Raw genomic sequence first — 16,757 nt, 5'->3', positions numbered from 1 at the left:
TGACCCAGGGCTCAGGGGGTCACCCAGGGCTCAGGGGGTCACCCCAGGCTCATCCGGGGCTCAGGGGGTGACCCGAGGCTCGGGGGTGACCTGGGGTGACCCGGGGCTCAGGGGTCTCCCGGGGCTCAGGGGGTGACCTGGGGCTCCGGGGGTGACCCGGGGCTCAGGGGTGACCCAGGGCTCAGAGGTCACCCGGGGCTCAGGGGGTGACCTGGGGTGACCCGGGGCTCAGGGGTCTCCTGGGGCTCAGGGGGTGACCTGGGGCTCCGGGGGTGACCTGGGGCTCAGGGTGACCCAGGGCTGAGCCGGGGGTGACCCGGGGGTGACCCGGGGCTCAGGGGTCACGCGGGGCCCATGGGGTGACCTGGGGTGACCTGGGGGTGACCCGGGTGGGGGCTGCGTGGCGCAGGTGACGCAGTGCTACTTTGAGGAGGGGTACCTGGAGACCCCCGTGTTCCTGCTGGAGGAGCTGGGCTGCGACCACACCGTGCCCGGCCCCGCCATCCTCATCGACCGCAACAGGTGGGACCTGGGGAGGGGCTGCGGGGACCCCGGGGGCTGGTGGGGACCTCGGGGGGCTGGTGGGACCCCAGGGTGGCAACGGGACCCCCGGAAGCTGGTGGGGACCTTGGGATGGCAACGGGACCCTGGGGAGCTGGTGGGACACCAGGGTGTTGGTGGGGTCCCTGGGGAGCCGGTGGGACCCCAGGGTGTTGATGGGACCCCAGGGTGCTGGTGGGACCCCAGGGAGCTGGTGGGACCCCAGAGTGTTGGTGGGACCCTGGCGAGCCGGTGGGACCCCCGGGAGCTGGTGGGACCCCGGGGTGTTGGTGGGACCCCAGGGTGTTGGTGAGACCCCGGGGAGCCAGTGGCCCCCCTGGGGTGCCGGTGGGGTCCCTGGGGTGCTGGTGGGACCCTGGGGTGCCAGTAGGCGACCCGGGAGCCTTGTGGACCCCGGGGAGCTGGTGGGGTCCCTGGGGTGCCAGTGGGACCCCCGGGAGCCGGTGAGACCCCAAGGTGTTGGTGGGACCCCTGGGTGTTGGTGGGACCCTGGGGAGCCGGTGGGGTCCCTGGGGTGCCGGTGGGGTCCCTGGGGTGCTGGTGGGTCCCTGGAGAGCTGGTGGGACCCCTGTGGTGCCGGTGGGGTCCCTGGGGTGCCGGTGGGGCCCCTGGGGTGCTGGTGGGACCCCCAGGAGCCGGTGGGACCCTGGGGTGCTGGTGGGCGCCCCGGGAGCCGTGTGGGACCCCCGGGAGCTGGTGGGGTCCCTGGGGTGCTGGTGGGGTTCCTGGGGTGCTGGTGGGTCCCTGGGGTGCTGGTGGGGTCCCTGGGGTACCGGTGGGGTCCCTGGGGTGCTGGTGGGTCCCTGGGGTGCCGGTGGGGTCCCCAGGAGCCGGTGGGGTCCCTGGGGTGCTGGTGGGGTCCCCAGGTGCTGGTGGGTCCCTGGGGTGCCGGTGGGGTCCCCAGGAGCCGGTGGGGTCCCTGGGGTGCCGGTGGCGTCCCTGGGGTGCTGGTGGGTCCCTGGGGTGCCGGTGGGGTCCCCAGGAGCTGGTGGGGTCCCTGGGGTGCCGGTGGCGTCCCTGGGGTGCTGGTGGGTCCCTGGGGTGCCGGTGGGGTCCCTGGGGTGCTGGTGGGGTCCCTGGGGTGCCAGTGGGCGCCCCGGGAGCCGTGTGGGACCCCAGCCCCCCGTCCCGCAGCACCATTGTGGTGGAGCCGGGCTGCAGCGCCAGCCTGACGCCCCACGGCGCCGTCAGCATCGCGGTGGGCGCGGGACCCCCCCCCGCCAGCGGCCCCCCGCGGCCCCTGGGGCCCCCCCAGCCCCCGGGGACCCCCCAGCCCCCCGGGACCCCCCAGCCCCCGGAGCCCCCCCGGGCCCCAGGCACCCAGCTCGACGCCGTCCAGCTCTCCATCTTCTCCCACCGCTTCATGAGCATCGCAGGTGGGGGGCTGGGGCACCAGTGCCAGCCCAGTGCCGGACCAGTGCCTTCCCAGTGCCGGCCCAGTGCCTTCCCAGTGCCAGCCCAGTCCCATCCCAGTGCCAGCCCAGTCCCAGTGCCATCCCAGTCCCAGCACCATCCCAGTGCCAGCCCAGTCCCAGTCCCAGCACCAGCCCAGTCCCAGTGCTGTCCCAGTCCCAGTGCCATCCTAGTGCCATCCCAGTCCCAACCCAGTGCCAGCCCAGCGCCATCCCACTCCCAGCGCCATCCCATCCCAGTCCCAGCACCATCCCAGTCCCATCCCAGTCCCAGTGCCATCCCAGTCCCAGCACCATCCCAGTCCCATCCCAGTCCCAGCACCATCCCAGTCCCAGCACCACCCCAGTCCCAGTCCCAGCACCATCCCAGTCCCATCCCAGTCCCAGCACCATCCCAGTCCCATCCCAGTCCCAGTCCCATCCCAGTCCCAGCACCATCCCAGTCCCATCCCAGTCCCAGCGCCATCCCAGTCCCATCCCAGTCCCAGCGCCATCTCAGTCCCAGTCCCAGTTCCAGTCCCAGTCCCAGCGCCATCCCATCCCAGTCCCAGTCCCAGCACCATCCCAGTCCCATCCCATCCCATCCCAGTCCCATCCCATCCCAGTCCCATCCCATCCCATCCCATCCGAGTCCCATCCCACCCCATCCCATCCCATCCCAGTCCCATCCCATCCCAGTCCCATCCCATCCCATCCCATCCGAGTCCCATCCCACCCCATCCCATCCCATCCCAGTCCCATCCCAGTCCCATCCCATCCCATCCCAGTCCCAGCGCCATCCCAGTCCCATCCCAGTCCCAGTCCCATCCCATCCCATCGCAGTCCCATCCCAGTCCCAGCGCCATCCCAGTCCCATCCCATCCCAGTCCCAGCACCATCCCAGTCCCATCCCAGTCCCAGTCCCATCCCATCCCATCGCAGTCCCATCCCATCCCATCCCATCCCATCCCATCCCATCCCATCCCATCCCATCCCCATCCCATCCCCATCCCCATCCCCATCCCCATCCCCATCCCCATCCCCATCCCATCCCATCCCATCCCATCCCATCCCATCCCCATCCCATCCCCATCCCATCCCATCCCATCCCATCCCATCCCATCCCATCCCCATCCCCATCCCGTCCCGTCCCGTCCCGTCCCATCCCATCCCATCCCATCCCATCCCCATCCCCATCCCGTCCCGTCCCGTCCCGTCCCATCCCATCCCATCCCATCCCATCCCATCCCAGTCCCATCCCATCCCATCCCATCCCATCCCATCCCATCCCAGCCCCCGGGAGCCGCGTGCCGGGGCGCTGAGGGGCCGCTGTGCCCCCGCAGAGCAGATGGGCCGCATCCTGCAGCGCACGGCCATCTCCACCAACATCAAGGAGCGCCTGGACTTCTCCTGCGCCCTCTTCGGGCCCGACGGGGGGCTGGTGTCCAACGCCCCCCACATCCCCGTGCACCTGGGGGCCATGCAGGAGACCGTCCAGTTCCAGGTAGGGGAGAGACCCCCCCCCCCCAAAAAGCCCCAGCCCCCTCCCCAAAGCTCCTCGGGTCGGGGTGCAGAGCACTGACAACTCGTGGCACTGATGAAGCTGCTGGAGGGGCCATGGGGGGGGGCACAGGGACCCTCAGCCCCCGTGCCCAGGCTGGCAGAGCCCCCCCCCCCACGCCAAGGGGGGTTCTGGATGCAGAATCCCCCCCCCCACAATCCCCTGTCCCCCTCCCCAAAGCTCCTCGGGTCAGGGTGCAGAGCACTGACAACTCGTGGCACTGATGAAGCCGTTGGAGGGGCCATTGGGGGGGCACAAGGACCCTCAGTCCAGGCTGGCAGACCCCCAGCCCCCCTCCAAGGGGGGCTCTGGACGCAGAATCCCCCCCCTCAAATCCCCTGTCCCCCTCCCCAAAGCCCCTCGGGTTGGGGAGCAGAGCACTGACAACTCGTGGCACTGATGAAGCCATTGGAGGGGCCATCACCAGCTCTTGGGGGGGGGGGGTACAGGGACCCTCAGTCCAGGCTGTCAGACCCCCAGCCCCCCTCCAAGGGGGGTTCTGGACACAGACCTCCCCCCCCCCCCCCCCAGTCCCCTGTCCCCCTCCCCAAAGCTCCTCGGGTCGGGGTGCAGAGCACTGACAACTCGTGGCACTGATGAAGCCATTGGAGGGGCCATCGCCAGCTCTGGGGGGGCACAGGGACCCTCTGCACCAATGTCCAGGCTGGCAGAGCCCCCCCACTCTAAGGGGGGGTCCCAGATGCAGACCACTCCCCAGTCCCCTTTCCCAGGCTCGGGGGCTGTCCCAGTCCCAGAGTTCCCCAGTCCCAGAGCATCCCAGTCCCAGTCCCAGCATCATCCCAGTCCCATGCCAGTCCCATCCCAGTACCCCCATCCCGGCTCAGTCCCATCCCAGTCCCATCCCAGTGCCCCCAGCCCAGCTCAGTCCCATCCCAGTCCCATCCCAGTGCCCCCAGCCCGGCTCAGTCCCATCCCAGTCCCATCCCAGTCCCATCCCAGTGCCCCCAGCCCGGCTCAGTCCCATCCCAGTCCCATCCCAGTACCCCCATCCCGGCTCAGTCCCATCCCAGTCCCATCCCAGTCCCATCCCAGTGCCCCCAGCCCAGCTCAGTCCCATCCCAGTCCCATCCCAGTCCCATCCCAGTGCCCCCAGCCCGGCTCAGTCCCATCCCAGTCCCATCCCAGTCCCATCCCAGTGTCCCCAGTGCCCCCAGCCCAGCTCAGTCCCATCCCAGTCCCATCCCAGTCCCATCCCAGTGCCCCCAGCCCAGCTCAGTCCCATCCCAGTCCCATCCCAGTCCCATCCCAGTGCCCCCAGCCCGGCTCAGTCCCATCCCAGTCCCATCCCAGTCCCATCCCAGTGCCCCCAGTGCCCCCAGCCCGGCTCAGTCCCGGTGCCGCCTCTGCAGATCCGTAACCTGGGCGAGGAGCTGCGGGAGGGGGACGTGATCCTGAGCAACCACCCGTGTGCGGGGGGCAGCCACCTGCCCGACCTCACCGTCATCACCCCCGTGAGTGACCCCCCATCCCACCCCCCATCCCACCCCCCATCCCACCCCCTGCATCCCAACCACCCCCCATCCCAACCCCTGCATCCCCATCCCCCCCTGCATCCCCACCCCCCATCCCACCCCCATCCCACCCCCCATCCCACCCCCATCCCACCCCCTGCATCCCAACCCCCATCCCACCCCCCATCCTCATCCCATCCCACCCCCTGCATCCCACCCCCCATCCCACCCCCATCCCACCCCCTGCATCCCAACCCCCATCCCACCCCCCATCCCACCCCCCCATCCCACCCCCATCCCACCCCCTGCATCCCAACCCCCATCCCACCCCCCATCCCACCCCCCATCCCACCCCCTGCATCCCCACCCCCCATCCCACCCCCCATCCCACCCCCCCATCCCACCTGTGTGCGGGGGGCAGCCACCTGCCCGACCTCACCGTCATCACCCCCGTGAGTGGGACCCCCCCCCCCATCCCAACCCCCATCCCACCCCCCATCCCAACCCCCATCCCAAGCCCCCATCCCACCCCCCTCATCACAACCCCCATCCCACCCCCATCCCATCCCCCCTCATCCCATCCCCTCATCACAAACCCCCCATCCCACCCACCTCATCACACCCCCCCCATCCCAACCCCCATCCCACCCCCCTCATCACAAACCCCCCATCCCCACCCCCCATCCCCACCCCCCTCATCCCACCCAGGGGTTCAGGACCCCCTCCTCCTCATCCCACCCAGGGGTGCAGGACCCCACCCCTCCTCCTCATCCCAATTGGGGGGGTGCAGGACCATCCCCTGTCCTCCTCATGCAGGACCACCCCCCTCCTCATCCCAATGGGGGGGTGCAGGACCACCCCCCTGTCCTCCTCATGCAGGACCCCCCCCCCCTCCTCATCCCACCCAGGGGTGCAGGACCACCCCCTCCTCCTCATCCCACCCAGGGGTGCAGGACCCCCCCCCCCCCATCCCAATGTGGGGTGCAGGACCACCCACTCCTCCTCATCCCAATGGGGGTTGCAAGACCACACCCCATTCTCCTCATGCAGGACCACCCCCCCCCCTCCTCATCCCACCTGGGGGTGCAGGACCATCCCCCTCCTCATCCCAATGAGGGGTGCAGGACCCCCTTCCCCCTCCCCATCCCAATGAGGGGTGCAGGACCACCCCTCCTCCTCATCCCAATTTGGGGTGCAGGACCACCCACTCCTGCTCATCCCACCCAGGGGTGCAGGACCCCCCCCTCCTCCTCCCAGTGGGGGTGCAGGACCCCCCCCCTCATCCCACCTGGGGGTGCAAGACCCCCCCTCCTCCTCATTCCATTTGTGGATGGAAGACCACCCCCCCCGTCCTCCTCATGCAGGACCACCCCCCCCTCCTCATCCCACCTGGGGGTGCAGGACCCCCCCTCCTCCTCATCCCAATGGGGGTGCAGGATGCCCCCCTCCTGCAGACCCCCCCTGAGCCCCCGGGCTGTCCGCAGGTGTTCTGGCCGGGGGTCGCCAGGCCGGTGTTCTTCGTGGCCAGCCGCGGGCACCACGCCGACATCGGGGGCATCACCCCGGGCTCCATGCCCCCCCACTCCAAGGCGCTGCAGGAGGAGGGCGCCGTCTTCGTCTCCTTCAAGCTGGTCAAGGACGGGGTCTTCCAGGAGGAGGGTGGGTCCGGGGCGCCACGCCGGGGGTGGTGGGACTGGGAGGGATGTGGCGGGGATGTGGGGTGGGTGGTGGGGACACGGTGGAGGTGGTGGGACATGGTGGGGATGGTGGGGGTGTGATGGGGGTGGTGGGGCCATGGGATGGGTGGTGGGGACACGGTGGAGGTGGTGGGATGGAGTTGGGGTGGTGGGATGTGGTGGGGATGATGGGACATGGTGGGGATGGTGGGGGTGTGATGGGGGTGGTGGGGCTGTAGGGTGGGTGGTGGGAACATGGTGGAGGTGGTGGGATGGAGTAGGGATGGTGGGATGTGGTGGGGATGATGAGACACGGTGGAGGTGGTGGGGTGTGGTGGGGATGGTGGGACATGGTGGAGGTGGTGGGATGTAGTTGGGGTGGTGGGATGTGGTGGGGATGATGGGACATGGTGGGGATGGTGGGGGTGTGATGGGGGTGGTGGGGCCATGGGATGGGTGGTGGGGACACGGTGGAGGTGGTGGGATGTAGTTAGGGTGGTGGGATGTGGTGGGAGTGGTGGGGACGTGGTGGGACATGGTGGGGATTGTGGGGACGTGGGGTGGGTGGTGGGGATACGGTGGAGGTGGTGGGGTTGTAGTTGGGGTGGTGGGATGTGGTGGGGATGGTGGGATGCAGTGGTGATGGAAGGGACATGGTGGGGATGGTGTGGGTGTGGTGGGGATGGTGGAACATGGTGGAGGCGGTGGGATGGAGTAGGGATGGTGGGATGTGCTGGGGGTGGTGGGATGCAGTGGTGATGGAAGGGACATGGTGGAGGTGGTGGGATGTGGTGGGGATGATGGGATGTGGTGGGGGTGGTGGGGACATGGGGTGGGTGGTGGGGATGCGGTGGAGGTGGTGGGACATGGTGGGGATGGGTGGGGTGTGGTGGGGGTGGCGGGGACGTGGGGTGGGTGGTGGGGACATGGTGGAGGTGGTGGGATGTAGTTGGGGTGGTGGGATGTGGTGGGGATGATGGGACATGGTGGGGATGGTGGGACGTGGGGTGGGTGGTGGGGACACGGTGGAGGTGGTGGGATGTAGTTGGGGTGGTGGGATGTGGTGGGAGTGGTGGGATGTGGTGGGACATAGTGGGGGTGGTGGGATGGAGTAGGGATGGTGGGATGTGCTGGGGGTGGTGGGATGCAGTGGTGATGGAAGGGACATGGTGGGGATGTGGTGGGGATGGTGGGACATGGTGGAGGTGGTGGGATGTAGTTGGGGTGGTGGGATGTGGTGGGGATGATGGGACATGGTGGGGATGGTGGGATGTGGTGGGAGTGGTGGGATGTGGTGGGACATGGTGGGGATTGTGGGGACATGGGGTGGGTGGTGGGGATGCGGTGGAGGTGGTGGGATGGAGTAGGGACGGTGGGATGTGGTGGGGATGGTGGGACACAGTGGGGTGGCCAGGACATGGTGTGGGAGTGACCAGGACACAGTGGGGATGGGCAGGACATGGTGGGGGTGGCCAGGACACGGGGTGGGGTGGCTGCTCCACGGTGGGGTGACCAGGCCATGGTGGGGGTGACCAGGACACAGTGTGGGGTGACCAGGCAGCAGTGGGGTGGTCGGGCTGTGGTGTGGATGGGCAGGACATGGTGGGGGTGACCAGGCCGCGGTGGGGTGACCAGGCCACAGTGTGGGGGTGACCAGACCGCGGTGTGGGGGTGACCAGGCCGTGGTGGGGTGTCCGGGCCGCGGTGTGGGGGTGACCAGGCCACGGTGTGGGGGTGACCAGGCCGTGGTGGGATGGCTGGGCCGCGGCGGGGTGTCCGGGCTGTGGTGGGGTGACCAGGACACAGTGTGGGGTGACCAGGCCATGGTGGGGTGTCTGGGCCGCAGTGTGGGGGTGACCAGGCCGCGGTGTGGGGTGTCCGGGCCGCAGTGTGGGGGTGACCAGGCCGCGGTGTGGGGTGTCCGTGGCGCGGTGTGGACGCTGCGGCCTGTCCCCGCAGCGGTGCGGGAGGCCCTGCTGGCGCCCGGGCGCGTCCCCGGCTGCAGCGGCAGCCGCAACCTGCAGGACAACGTGTCGGACCTGCGGGCGCAGGTGGCCGCCAACCAGAAGGGCATCCAGCTGGTCAGCGAGCTGGTGGCCCAGCACGGGCTGCCCGTCGTCCAGGCCTACATGGCGCACATCCAGGTGGGACGCGGCGCCCGCCCGGCCCCGCGCGGCCTGCCACGGCGGGTGCCACAGCGGGTGTCATGGCGGGTGCCACAGCAGGGTGCCACGGCGGGTGGCACTCGGGTGCCACTCGGGTGCCACAGCGGGGTGTCACAGTGGGTGTCACAGCGGGTGCCACAGTGGGTGCCACAGCGGGTGCCACTCGGGTGCCACAGCGGGTGCCACAGCGGGTGTCACAGCGGGGTGTCACAGCGGGTGCCACTCGGGGTGCCACAGCGGGTGCCACAGCGGGTGCCACAGCGGGTGCCACTCGGGGTGCCACAGCGGGTGCCACAGCGGGGTGGCACAGTGGGTGCCACAGCGGGTGCCACAGTGGGTGCCACAGCGGGTGCCACTCGGGTGCCACAGCGGGTGCCACAGCGGGTGCCACGGCGGGTGCCACAGCGGGTGTCACAGCGGGTGTCACAGCGGGTGCCACAGCGGGGTGCCACAGCGGGTGGCACAGCGGGGTGCCACAGCGGGTGCCACGGCGGGTGCCACAGCGGGTGCCACAGCGGGTGTCACAGCGGGTGCCACAGCGGGGTGCCACAGCGGGTGGCACAGCGGGGTGCCACAGCGGGGTGCCACAGCGGGTGCCACGGCGGGTGCCACAGCGGGTGCCACAGCGGGGTGCCACAGCGGGTGGCACAGCGGGTGCCACAGCGGGTGGCACAGCGGGGTGCCACAGCAGGTGCCACGGCGGGTGCCACAGCGGGTGCCACAGCGGGGTGCCACAGCGGGGTGCCACAGCGGGTGCCACAGCGGGTGTCACAGCGGGTGCCACAGCGGGTGCCACGGCGGGTGCCACAGCGGGGTGCCACAGCGGGTGGCACAGCGGGTGGCACAGCGGGTGCCACAGCGGGTGTCACAGCAGGTGCCACAGCGGGTGCCACAGCGGGTGCCACAGCGGGGTGTCACAGCGGGTGGCACAGCGGGGTGCCACGGCGGGGTGCCACAGCGGGGTGCCACGGCGGGTGCCACAGCGGGTGCCACAGCGGGTGCCACGGCGGGTGCCACAGCGGGTGCCACAGCGGGTGCCACAGCGGGGTGCCACAGCGGGTGGCACAGCGGGTGTCACAGCGGGGTGCCACAGCGGGTGCCACAGCGGGTGTCACAGCGGGTGCCACAGCGGGTGTCACAGCGGGTGTCACAGCGGGGTGCCACGGCGGGGTGTCACAGCGGGTGTCACAGCGGGTGCCACAGCGGGTGCCACAACGGGTGCCACTCGGGGTGCCACAGCGGGTGCCACAGCGGGTGTCACAGCGGGTGTCACAGCGGGTGTCACAGCGGGGTGCCACTCGGGGTGCCACAGCGGGTGTCACAGCGGGGTGTCACAGCGGGTGTCACAGCGGGTGCCACAGCGGGTGCCACAGCGGGTGTCACAGCGGGGTGCCACGGCGGGGTGTCACAGCGGGTGTCACAGCGGGTGCCACAGCGGGTGCCACGGCGGGTGCCACTCGGGTGCCACAGCAGGGTGCCACAGCGGGTGTCACAGCGGGTGTCACAGCGGGTGTCACAGCGGGTGCCACAGCGGGGTGCCACAGTGGGTGTCACAGCGGGGTGTCACAGCGGGTGTCACAGCGGGGTGCCACTCAGGGTGTCACAGCGGGTGCCACAGCGGGTGCCACTCGGGTGCCACAGCGGGTGCCACAGCGGGTGCCACTCGGGGTGCCACAGCGGGTGCCACAGCGGGTGCCACAGCGGGGTGCCACAGCGGGTGGCACAGCGGGGTGCCACGGCGGGTGCCATGGCGGGTGCCACGGCGGGGTGTCACAGCGGGTGTCACAGCGGGTGCCACGGCGGGGTGGCACAGCGGGGTGTCACAGCGGGTGCCACAGTGGGGTGCCACAGCGGGGTGTCACAGCAGCCTGCCACAGCGGGGTGCCACAGCGGGGTGCCACGTGGGTGGCACTCGGGTGGCACTCCGGGTGTCACTTGGGGTGCCACTCGGGGTGCCACTCCGGGGTGTCACTCAATGTGTCACTCTGGGGTGTCATTCCGGGTGTCACACCATGATGTCACTCTGTGATGTCACACTGTGGTGTCACACTGTGATGTCAGACCGTGATGTCACTCCGTGATGTCACACTGTGGTGTCACACTGTGGTGTCACACTGTGATGTCACACCGGGAGTCACACCGTGATGTCACAGCATGATGATGTCACACTCTGGTGTCACACTGTGATGTCACACTGTGATGTCAGACTGTGATGTCACTCTGTGATGTCACTCCATGGTGTCACACTGTGATGTCAGACCGTGGTGTCACTCCATGATGTCACACTGTGGTGTCACTCTGTGGTGTCACACTGTGGTGTCACACTGTGATGTCACACTGTGATGTCAGACTGTGATGTCACTCTGTGATGTCACACTGTGGTGTCACACTGTGGTGTCACTCTGTGATGTCACTCCGTGGTGTCACACTGTGATGTCAGACCGTGGTGTCACTCCATGATGTCACACTGTGGTGTCACTCTGTGGTGTCACACTGTGGTGTCACACTGTGATGTCACACTGTGATGTCACACCATTGTGTCATGCCATGATGTCACACCCTGATGTCACAGCGTGATGTCACACCGTGGTGTCACATTGTGATGTCACTCTGTGATGTCACACCATTGTGTCACATTGTGATGTCACACCATTGTGTCATGCCATGATGTCACACCCTGATGTCACTCTGTGATGTCACACTGTGGTGTCACACCGTGGTGTCACACCGTGATGCACATCGTGATGTAACACAATGATGTCACTCTGTGATGTCACACCATGGTGTCACATTGTGATGTCACTCTGTGATGTCACTCTGTGATGTCACTCTGTGATGTCACACTGTGGTGTCACAGTGTGATGTCACACCCTGATGTCACACCGTGGTGTCACACGGTGACGTCACATGGTGATGACACAGTGCACATCCAGGTGGGACACGGCCACAGGCCCGGCCCAGACAGAACAGTCCCCTCCCAACCCCTGATGTGATGACGTCACACAATGACGTCACAACATGACATCACACCGTGATGTCACACCATGACGTCACGCCATGATCACACGCCGTGACACCCCATCGTGGTGCCCTGACATCACAGCATGGCATGACGCCCTGCCCGGATGTGACGTCATAATGCCACGCCGCGATGACGTCACACCATGGTGCCTTGCCGTTGATGACGTCACACCGTGCCGCAGTGTCGTGATGCTGTCACACCCTGGCACCTTGCCATGATGACCTCACACCCTGACACCGTGCCGTGATGATGTCACATCACGGCGCCTCGTTGTGATGACGTCACACTGTGACGTCATGCTGCGATGATGTCACAGCATGGAGTGATGTCGTGCTGTGATGTCACAACATGTTCCCCTGCCATGCTGACGTCACGCCGCACCCCTGCTGTGCACACACTGATGTCACACCACGCCCCCGCTACGATGATGTCATACCATGGGGTGACGTCACACCGTGCCACTCTGACATCACACCACGCCCCCCGTGATGATGTCACGCCATGGCATGACGTCACTCTGCGCCCCCCGTGATGATGTCACGCCATGGCATGACATCACTCCACCCCCCCATGATGATGTCACGCCACGGTGTGACGTCACACCCCCCGTGATGATATCACGCCATGTTGTGACGTCACTCCCCCCATGATGATGTCACGCCACGTTGTGATGTCACTCCACGCCCCCCGTGATGATGTCACGCCACGGTGTGACATCACTCTACACCCCCCCTGCGATGATGTCACGCCCTGTTGTGATGTCACTCTGCGCCCCCGTGATGATGTCACACCATGTTGTGACGTCACACACAGCCCCCCGTGATGATGTCACGCCACAGTGTGACGTCACTCTGCGCCCCCCGTGATGATGTCACGCCCTGTTGTGACGTCACACCCCCCGGTGATGATGTCACGCCACGGTGTGACGTCACCCCCCCCCCCCCCCGTGATGATGTCACGCCACGGTGTGACGTCACCCCCCTGTGATGACGTCACGCCCTGTTGTGACGTCACTCCACACCCCCTGTGATGACGTCACGCCCTGTTGTGACGTCACCCCCCCCCCCCCCAGGCCAACGCGGAGCTGGCGGTGCGGGAGATGCTGCGTCGCGTGGCCGCGCGCTGGGGGCCGGCGCTGGAGTCCCAGGACCACATGGACGACGGGACCCCCATCCGGCTGCGCGTGCAGCTCGACCCCCGCGAGGTGAGACCCCCCCCCAGCCCCAAAACACAACCCCCCCCCACCCCCATCAACCCCCCCCAGCCCCAAAACACAACACCCCCCCCAACAACACCCCCCAGCCCCTGGGACCCCCAACTCACCCCAACCCCCCCAGCCCCAAAACACAACCCCCCCCAACAACACCCCCCACCCCCACCAACCCCCCCCAGCCCCAAAACACAACCCCCCACCCCTACCAACACCCCCCACCCCCTGCGACCCCCAAACCCCCACCCCAACCCCCCCAGCCCCAAAACACAACCCCCCACCCCTAACAACCCCCCCGCACCCCCTGGGACCCCCAACTCAATCCAACCCCCCCCAGCCCCCCCACACCCCCCTGCGCCCCCACCTCAACCCCTCCTAAACCCCCCACATCCCCCCAGGGCCCCCACTCCCCCTCCCTAACCCCTCCTCAGCCCCCCACGCACCCCCTGCGCCCCCACCCCAACCCCTCCTAACCCCCCCTAAGCCCCCCTGGGTGCCCCTCAAACCCCTCCTAACCCCCCACCCACCCCACTGCTCCCCCCCAAACCCCCACCCCAACCCCTCCTCAGCCCCCCCAGGCACCCCCTGCGGCCCCCCAACCCCCAGCCCAACCCTTCCTAAGCCACCCACATCCCCCCTGGGCCCCCCAAACCCCTCCTAACCCCCCCACGCCCCCCCGGGCCCCCCCCAAACACCTCCTAACCCCCCCACGCCCACCCTGCTTGCCCCCAACCCCCTCCCCAACCCCTCCTCAGCCCCCCCACGTCCCCCCTGTGACTTCCAAACCCCTCCTGACCCCCCCACGCCCCCAAACTCCCACCACAACCCCTCCTCAGCCCCCCCAAACCCCCCTGCGCCCCCCCAAAACCCCTCCTAACCCCCCTCCGCCCCCCTGCTCCCTCCAACCCCCACCCCAACCCTTCCTAACTCTCCCACATCCCCTCTGGGCTCCCCAAACCCCTTCTAACCCTCCTCAGCCCCCCCTGCCCCGCTGCGCCCCCCCCCAAACCCCTCCTAACCCCCCCTCCGCCACCCTGCTCCCCCCAACCCCCACCCCAAGCCCTCCTAAGCCCCCCACATCCTCCCTGGGCCCCCCAAACCCCTCCTAACCCCCCCACGCACACCCTGCGGCCCCCCAACCCCCACCCCAACCCCTCCTCATCCCCCCATCCCCCCTGGTCCCCCTCCCAAACCCCTCCTAACCCCCCCATGCACCCCCCCAAACCCCTCCTAACCCCCCCACGCACCCCCTGCTCCCCCCAACCCCCACCCCAACCCCTCCTCAGCCCCCCCTGCGCCCCCAAACCCCCACCCCAACCCCTCCTCAGTGCCCCCCGTCCCCCTTGCGCCCCCCCAAAACCCCTCCTAACTCCCCCCCCGCCCTCCTGCTCCCCCCAACCCCCACCCCAACCCCTCCTCAGCCCCCCATGTCCCCCCTGAGCCCCCCAACCCCCCCTAACGCCCCCCGCCCCCCAGGGCAGCGCCGTGTTCGACTTCTCGGGCTCGGGGCCGGAGGTTTACGGGAACTGCAACGCGCCCCGAGCCATCACCCTGTCGGCGCTGATCTACTGCCTGCGCTGCATGGTGGGGCGGGACATCCCCCTCAACCAGGTGAGTGTGGGACCCCCCCCCCGGGGCGGGACATCCCCCTCAACCAGGTGGGTCAGGACCCCCCCCCGGGGGCGGGACATCCCCCTCAACCAGGTGGGTCAGGACCCCCCCCCGGGGGCGGGACATCCCCCTCAACCAGGTGGGTCAGGACCCCCCCCCGGGGGGCGGGACATCCCCCTCAACCAGGTGGGTCAGGACCCCCCCCCGGGGCGGGACATCCCCCTCAACCAGGTGCGTCAGGACCCCCCCGGGGCAGGGGGCCTGGGACCCCCCCGGGGGGCGGGACATCCCCCTCAACCAGGTGCGTCAGGACCCCCCCGGGGCAGGGGGCCTGGGACCCCCCCCGGGGCGGGACATCCCCCTCAACCAGGTGGGTCTGGGACCCCCCCGGGGGGCGGGACATCCCCCTCAACCAGGTGCGTCAGGACCCCCCCCCGGGGCGGGACATCCCCCTCAACCAGGTGGGTGTGGGACCCCCCCCCGGGGCGGGACATCCCCCTCAACCAGGTGGGTCAGGACCCCCCCGGGGCAGGGGGCCTGGGACCCCCCCGGGGCGGGACATCCCCCTCAACCAGGTGCGTGTGGGACCCCCCCCGGGGCGGGACATCCCCCCCAGCCAGGTGAGTCAGGACCCCCCCCCGGGGCGGGACATCCCCCTCAACCAGGTGCGTGTGGGACCCCCCCCGGGGCGGGACATCCCCCTCAACCAGGTGGGTGTGGGACCCCCCCGGGGGGCGGGGGTGTGGGACCCCCCCCGGGGCGGGACATCCCCCCCAACCAGGTGGGTGTGGGACCCCCCCGGGGGGCGAGACATCCCCCTCAACCAGGTGGGTGTGGGACCCCCCCGGGGGGCGGGACATCCCCCCCAGCCAGGTGGGTCAGGGACCCCCCCGGGGCAGGGGGCCTGGGACCCCCCCGGGGGCGGGACATCCCCCTCAACCAGGTGGGTCAAGACCCCACCGGGGGGCGGGACATCCCCCCCAGCCAGGTGAGTCAGGGACCCCCATGGTGGGACCCCCCCCCGGGGCGGGACATCCCCCCCAGCCAGGTGCGTGTGGGACCCCCCCGGGGCGGGACATCCCCCTCAACCAGGTGGGTCTGGGACCCCCCCGGGGCGGGACATCCCCCCAGCCAGGTGGGTCTGGGACCCCCCGGGGCAGGGGGGCCTGGGACCCCCCGGGGGCGGGACATCCCCCTCAACCAGGTGGGTCAGGACCCATGTGAGGGGCTCAGGACCCGTGTGGGGGGCTCAGGACCCATGTGGGGGGCTCAGGACCCGTGTGGGGGGCTCAGGACCCATGTGACGGGCTCAGGACCCATGTGGGGGGCTCAGGACCCGTGTGGGGTGCTCAGGACCCATGTGGGGGGCTCAGGACCCGTGTGGGGGGCTCAGGACCCATGTGACGGGCTCAGGACCCATGTGGGGGGCTCAGGACCCGTGTGGGGTGCTCAGGACCCATGTGGGGGGCTCAGGACCCGTGTGGGGGGCTCAGGACCCATGTGACGGGCTCAGGACCCATGTGGGGGGCTCAGGACCCGTGTGGGGTGCTCAGGACCCATGTGGGGGGCTCAGGACCCGTGTGGGGGGCTCAGGACCCATGTGACGGGCTCAGGACCCATGTGGGGGGCTCAGGACCCATGTGGGGGGCTCAGGACCCGTGTGGGGTGCTCAGGACCCATGTGGGGGGCTCAGGACCCGTGTGGGGGGCTCAGGACCCATGTGACGGGCTCAGGACCCATGTGGGGGGCTCAGGACCCATTTGGGGGGCTCAGGACCCGTGGGGAAGGCTCAGGACCCGGGAGGGGGGCTCAGGACCCATGTGAGGGGCTCAGGACCTGTGGGGGGCTCAGGAGCTGTGGGGTGCGCTCAGGACCCGTGGGGGGGGCTCAGGACCCGTGTGGGGAGCTCAGTACCCATGGGGGTGGACTCAGGATGCATGGGGGGGGTTCAGGACCTGTGGGGGGTCAGGACCCATTTGGGGGTCTCAGGACCTGTGAGGGGCTCAGGACCCATGTGGGGGGGCTCAGGGCCCATGTTGGGGGCTCAGGACCCGTGTGGGGGGCTCAGGACCTGGGAGGGGGGCTCAG

At 69.2% G+C, this 16,757-nt stretch overlaps 1 protein-coding gene across 1 annotated transcript in view; it reads left to right on the top strand.

Moving 5' to 3' along the window:
• Positions 1-15,379, top strand: part of OPLAH (5-oxoprolinase, ATP-hydrolysing) — a gene marked incomplete at both ends in the record, with an annotated part of 43,317 nt that extends 27,938 nt beyond the window's left edge. The window contains 10 exons of the mRNA XM_084281091.1: positions 410-522; positions 1,696-1,937; positions 3,296-3,456; positions 4,884-4,985; positions 6,470-6,644; positions 8,621-8,805; positions 12,921-13,052; positions 14,535-14,669; positions 15,040-15,130; positions 15,177-15,379. Coding sequence (XP_084137217.1) covers positions 410-522; positions 1,696-1,937; positions 3,296-3,456; positions 4,884-4,985; positions 6,470-6,644; positions 8,621-8,805; positions 12,921-13,052; positions 14,535-14,669; positions 15,040-15,130; positions 15,177-15,379 — 1,539 coding nt within the window. The remainder of the gene's footprint in view (positions 1-409; positions 523-1,695; positions 1,938-3,295; positions 3,457-4,883; positions 4,986-6,469; positions 6,645-8,620; positions 8,806-12,920; positions 13,053-14,534; positions 14,670-15,039; positions 15,131-15,176) is intronic.
• Positions 15,380-16,757: the final 1,378 nt, after the last annotated feature.

This window comes from Gallinula chloropus (genome assembly GCF_964237585.1).
Source record: "Gallinula chloropus genome assembly, contig: HAP1_SCAFFOLD_435, whole genome shotgun sequence".
NCBI classification, from domain to species: Eukaryota; Metazoa; Chordata; class Aves; order Gruiformes; family Rallidae; genus Gallinula; species Gallinula chloropus.
Note: the sequence above shows the minus strand (reverse complement) of the source record. Positions and strands in the feature narration are given on the sequence as shown.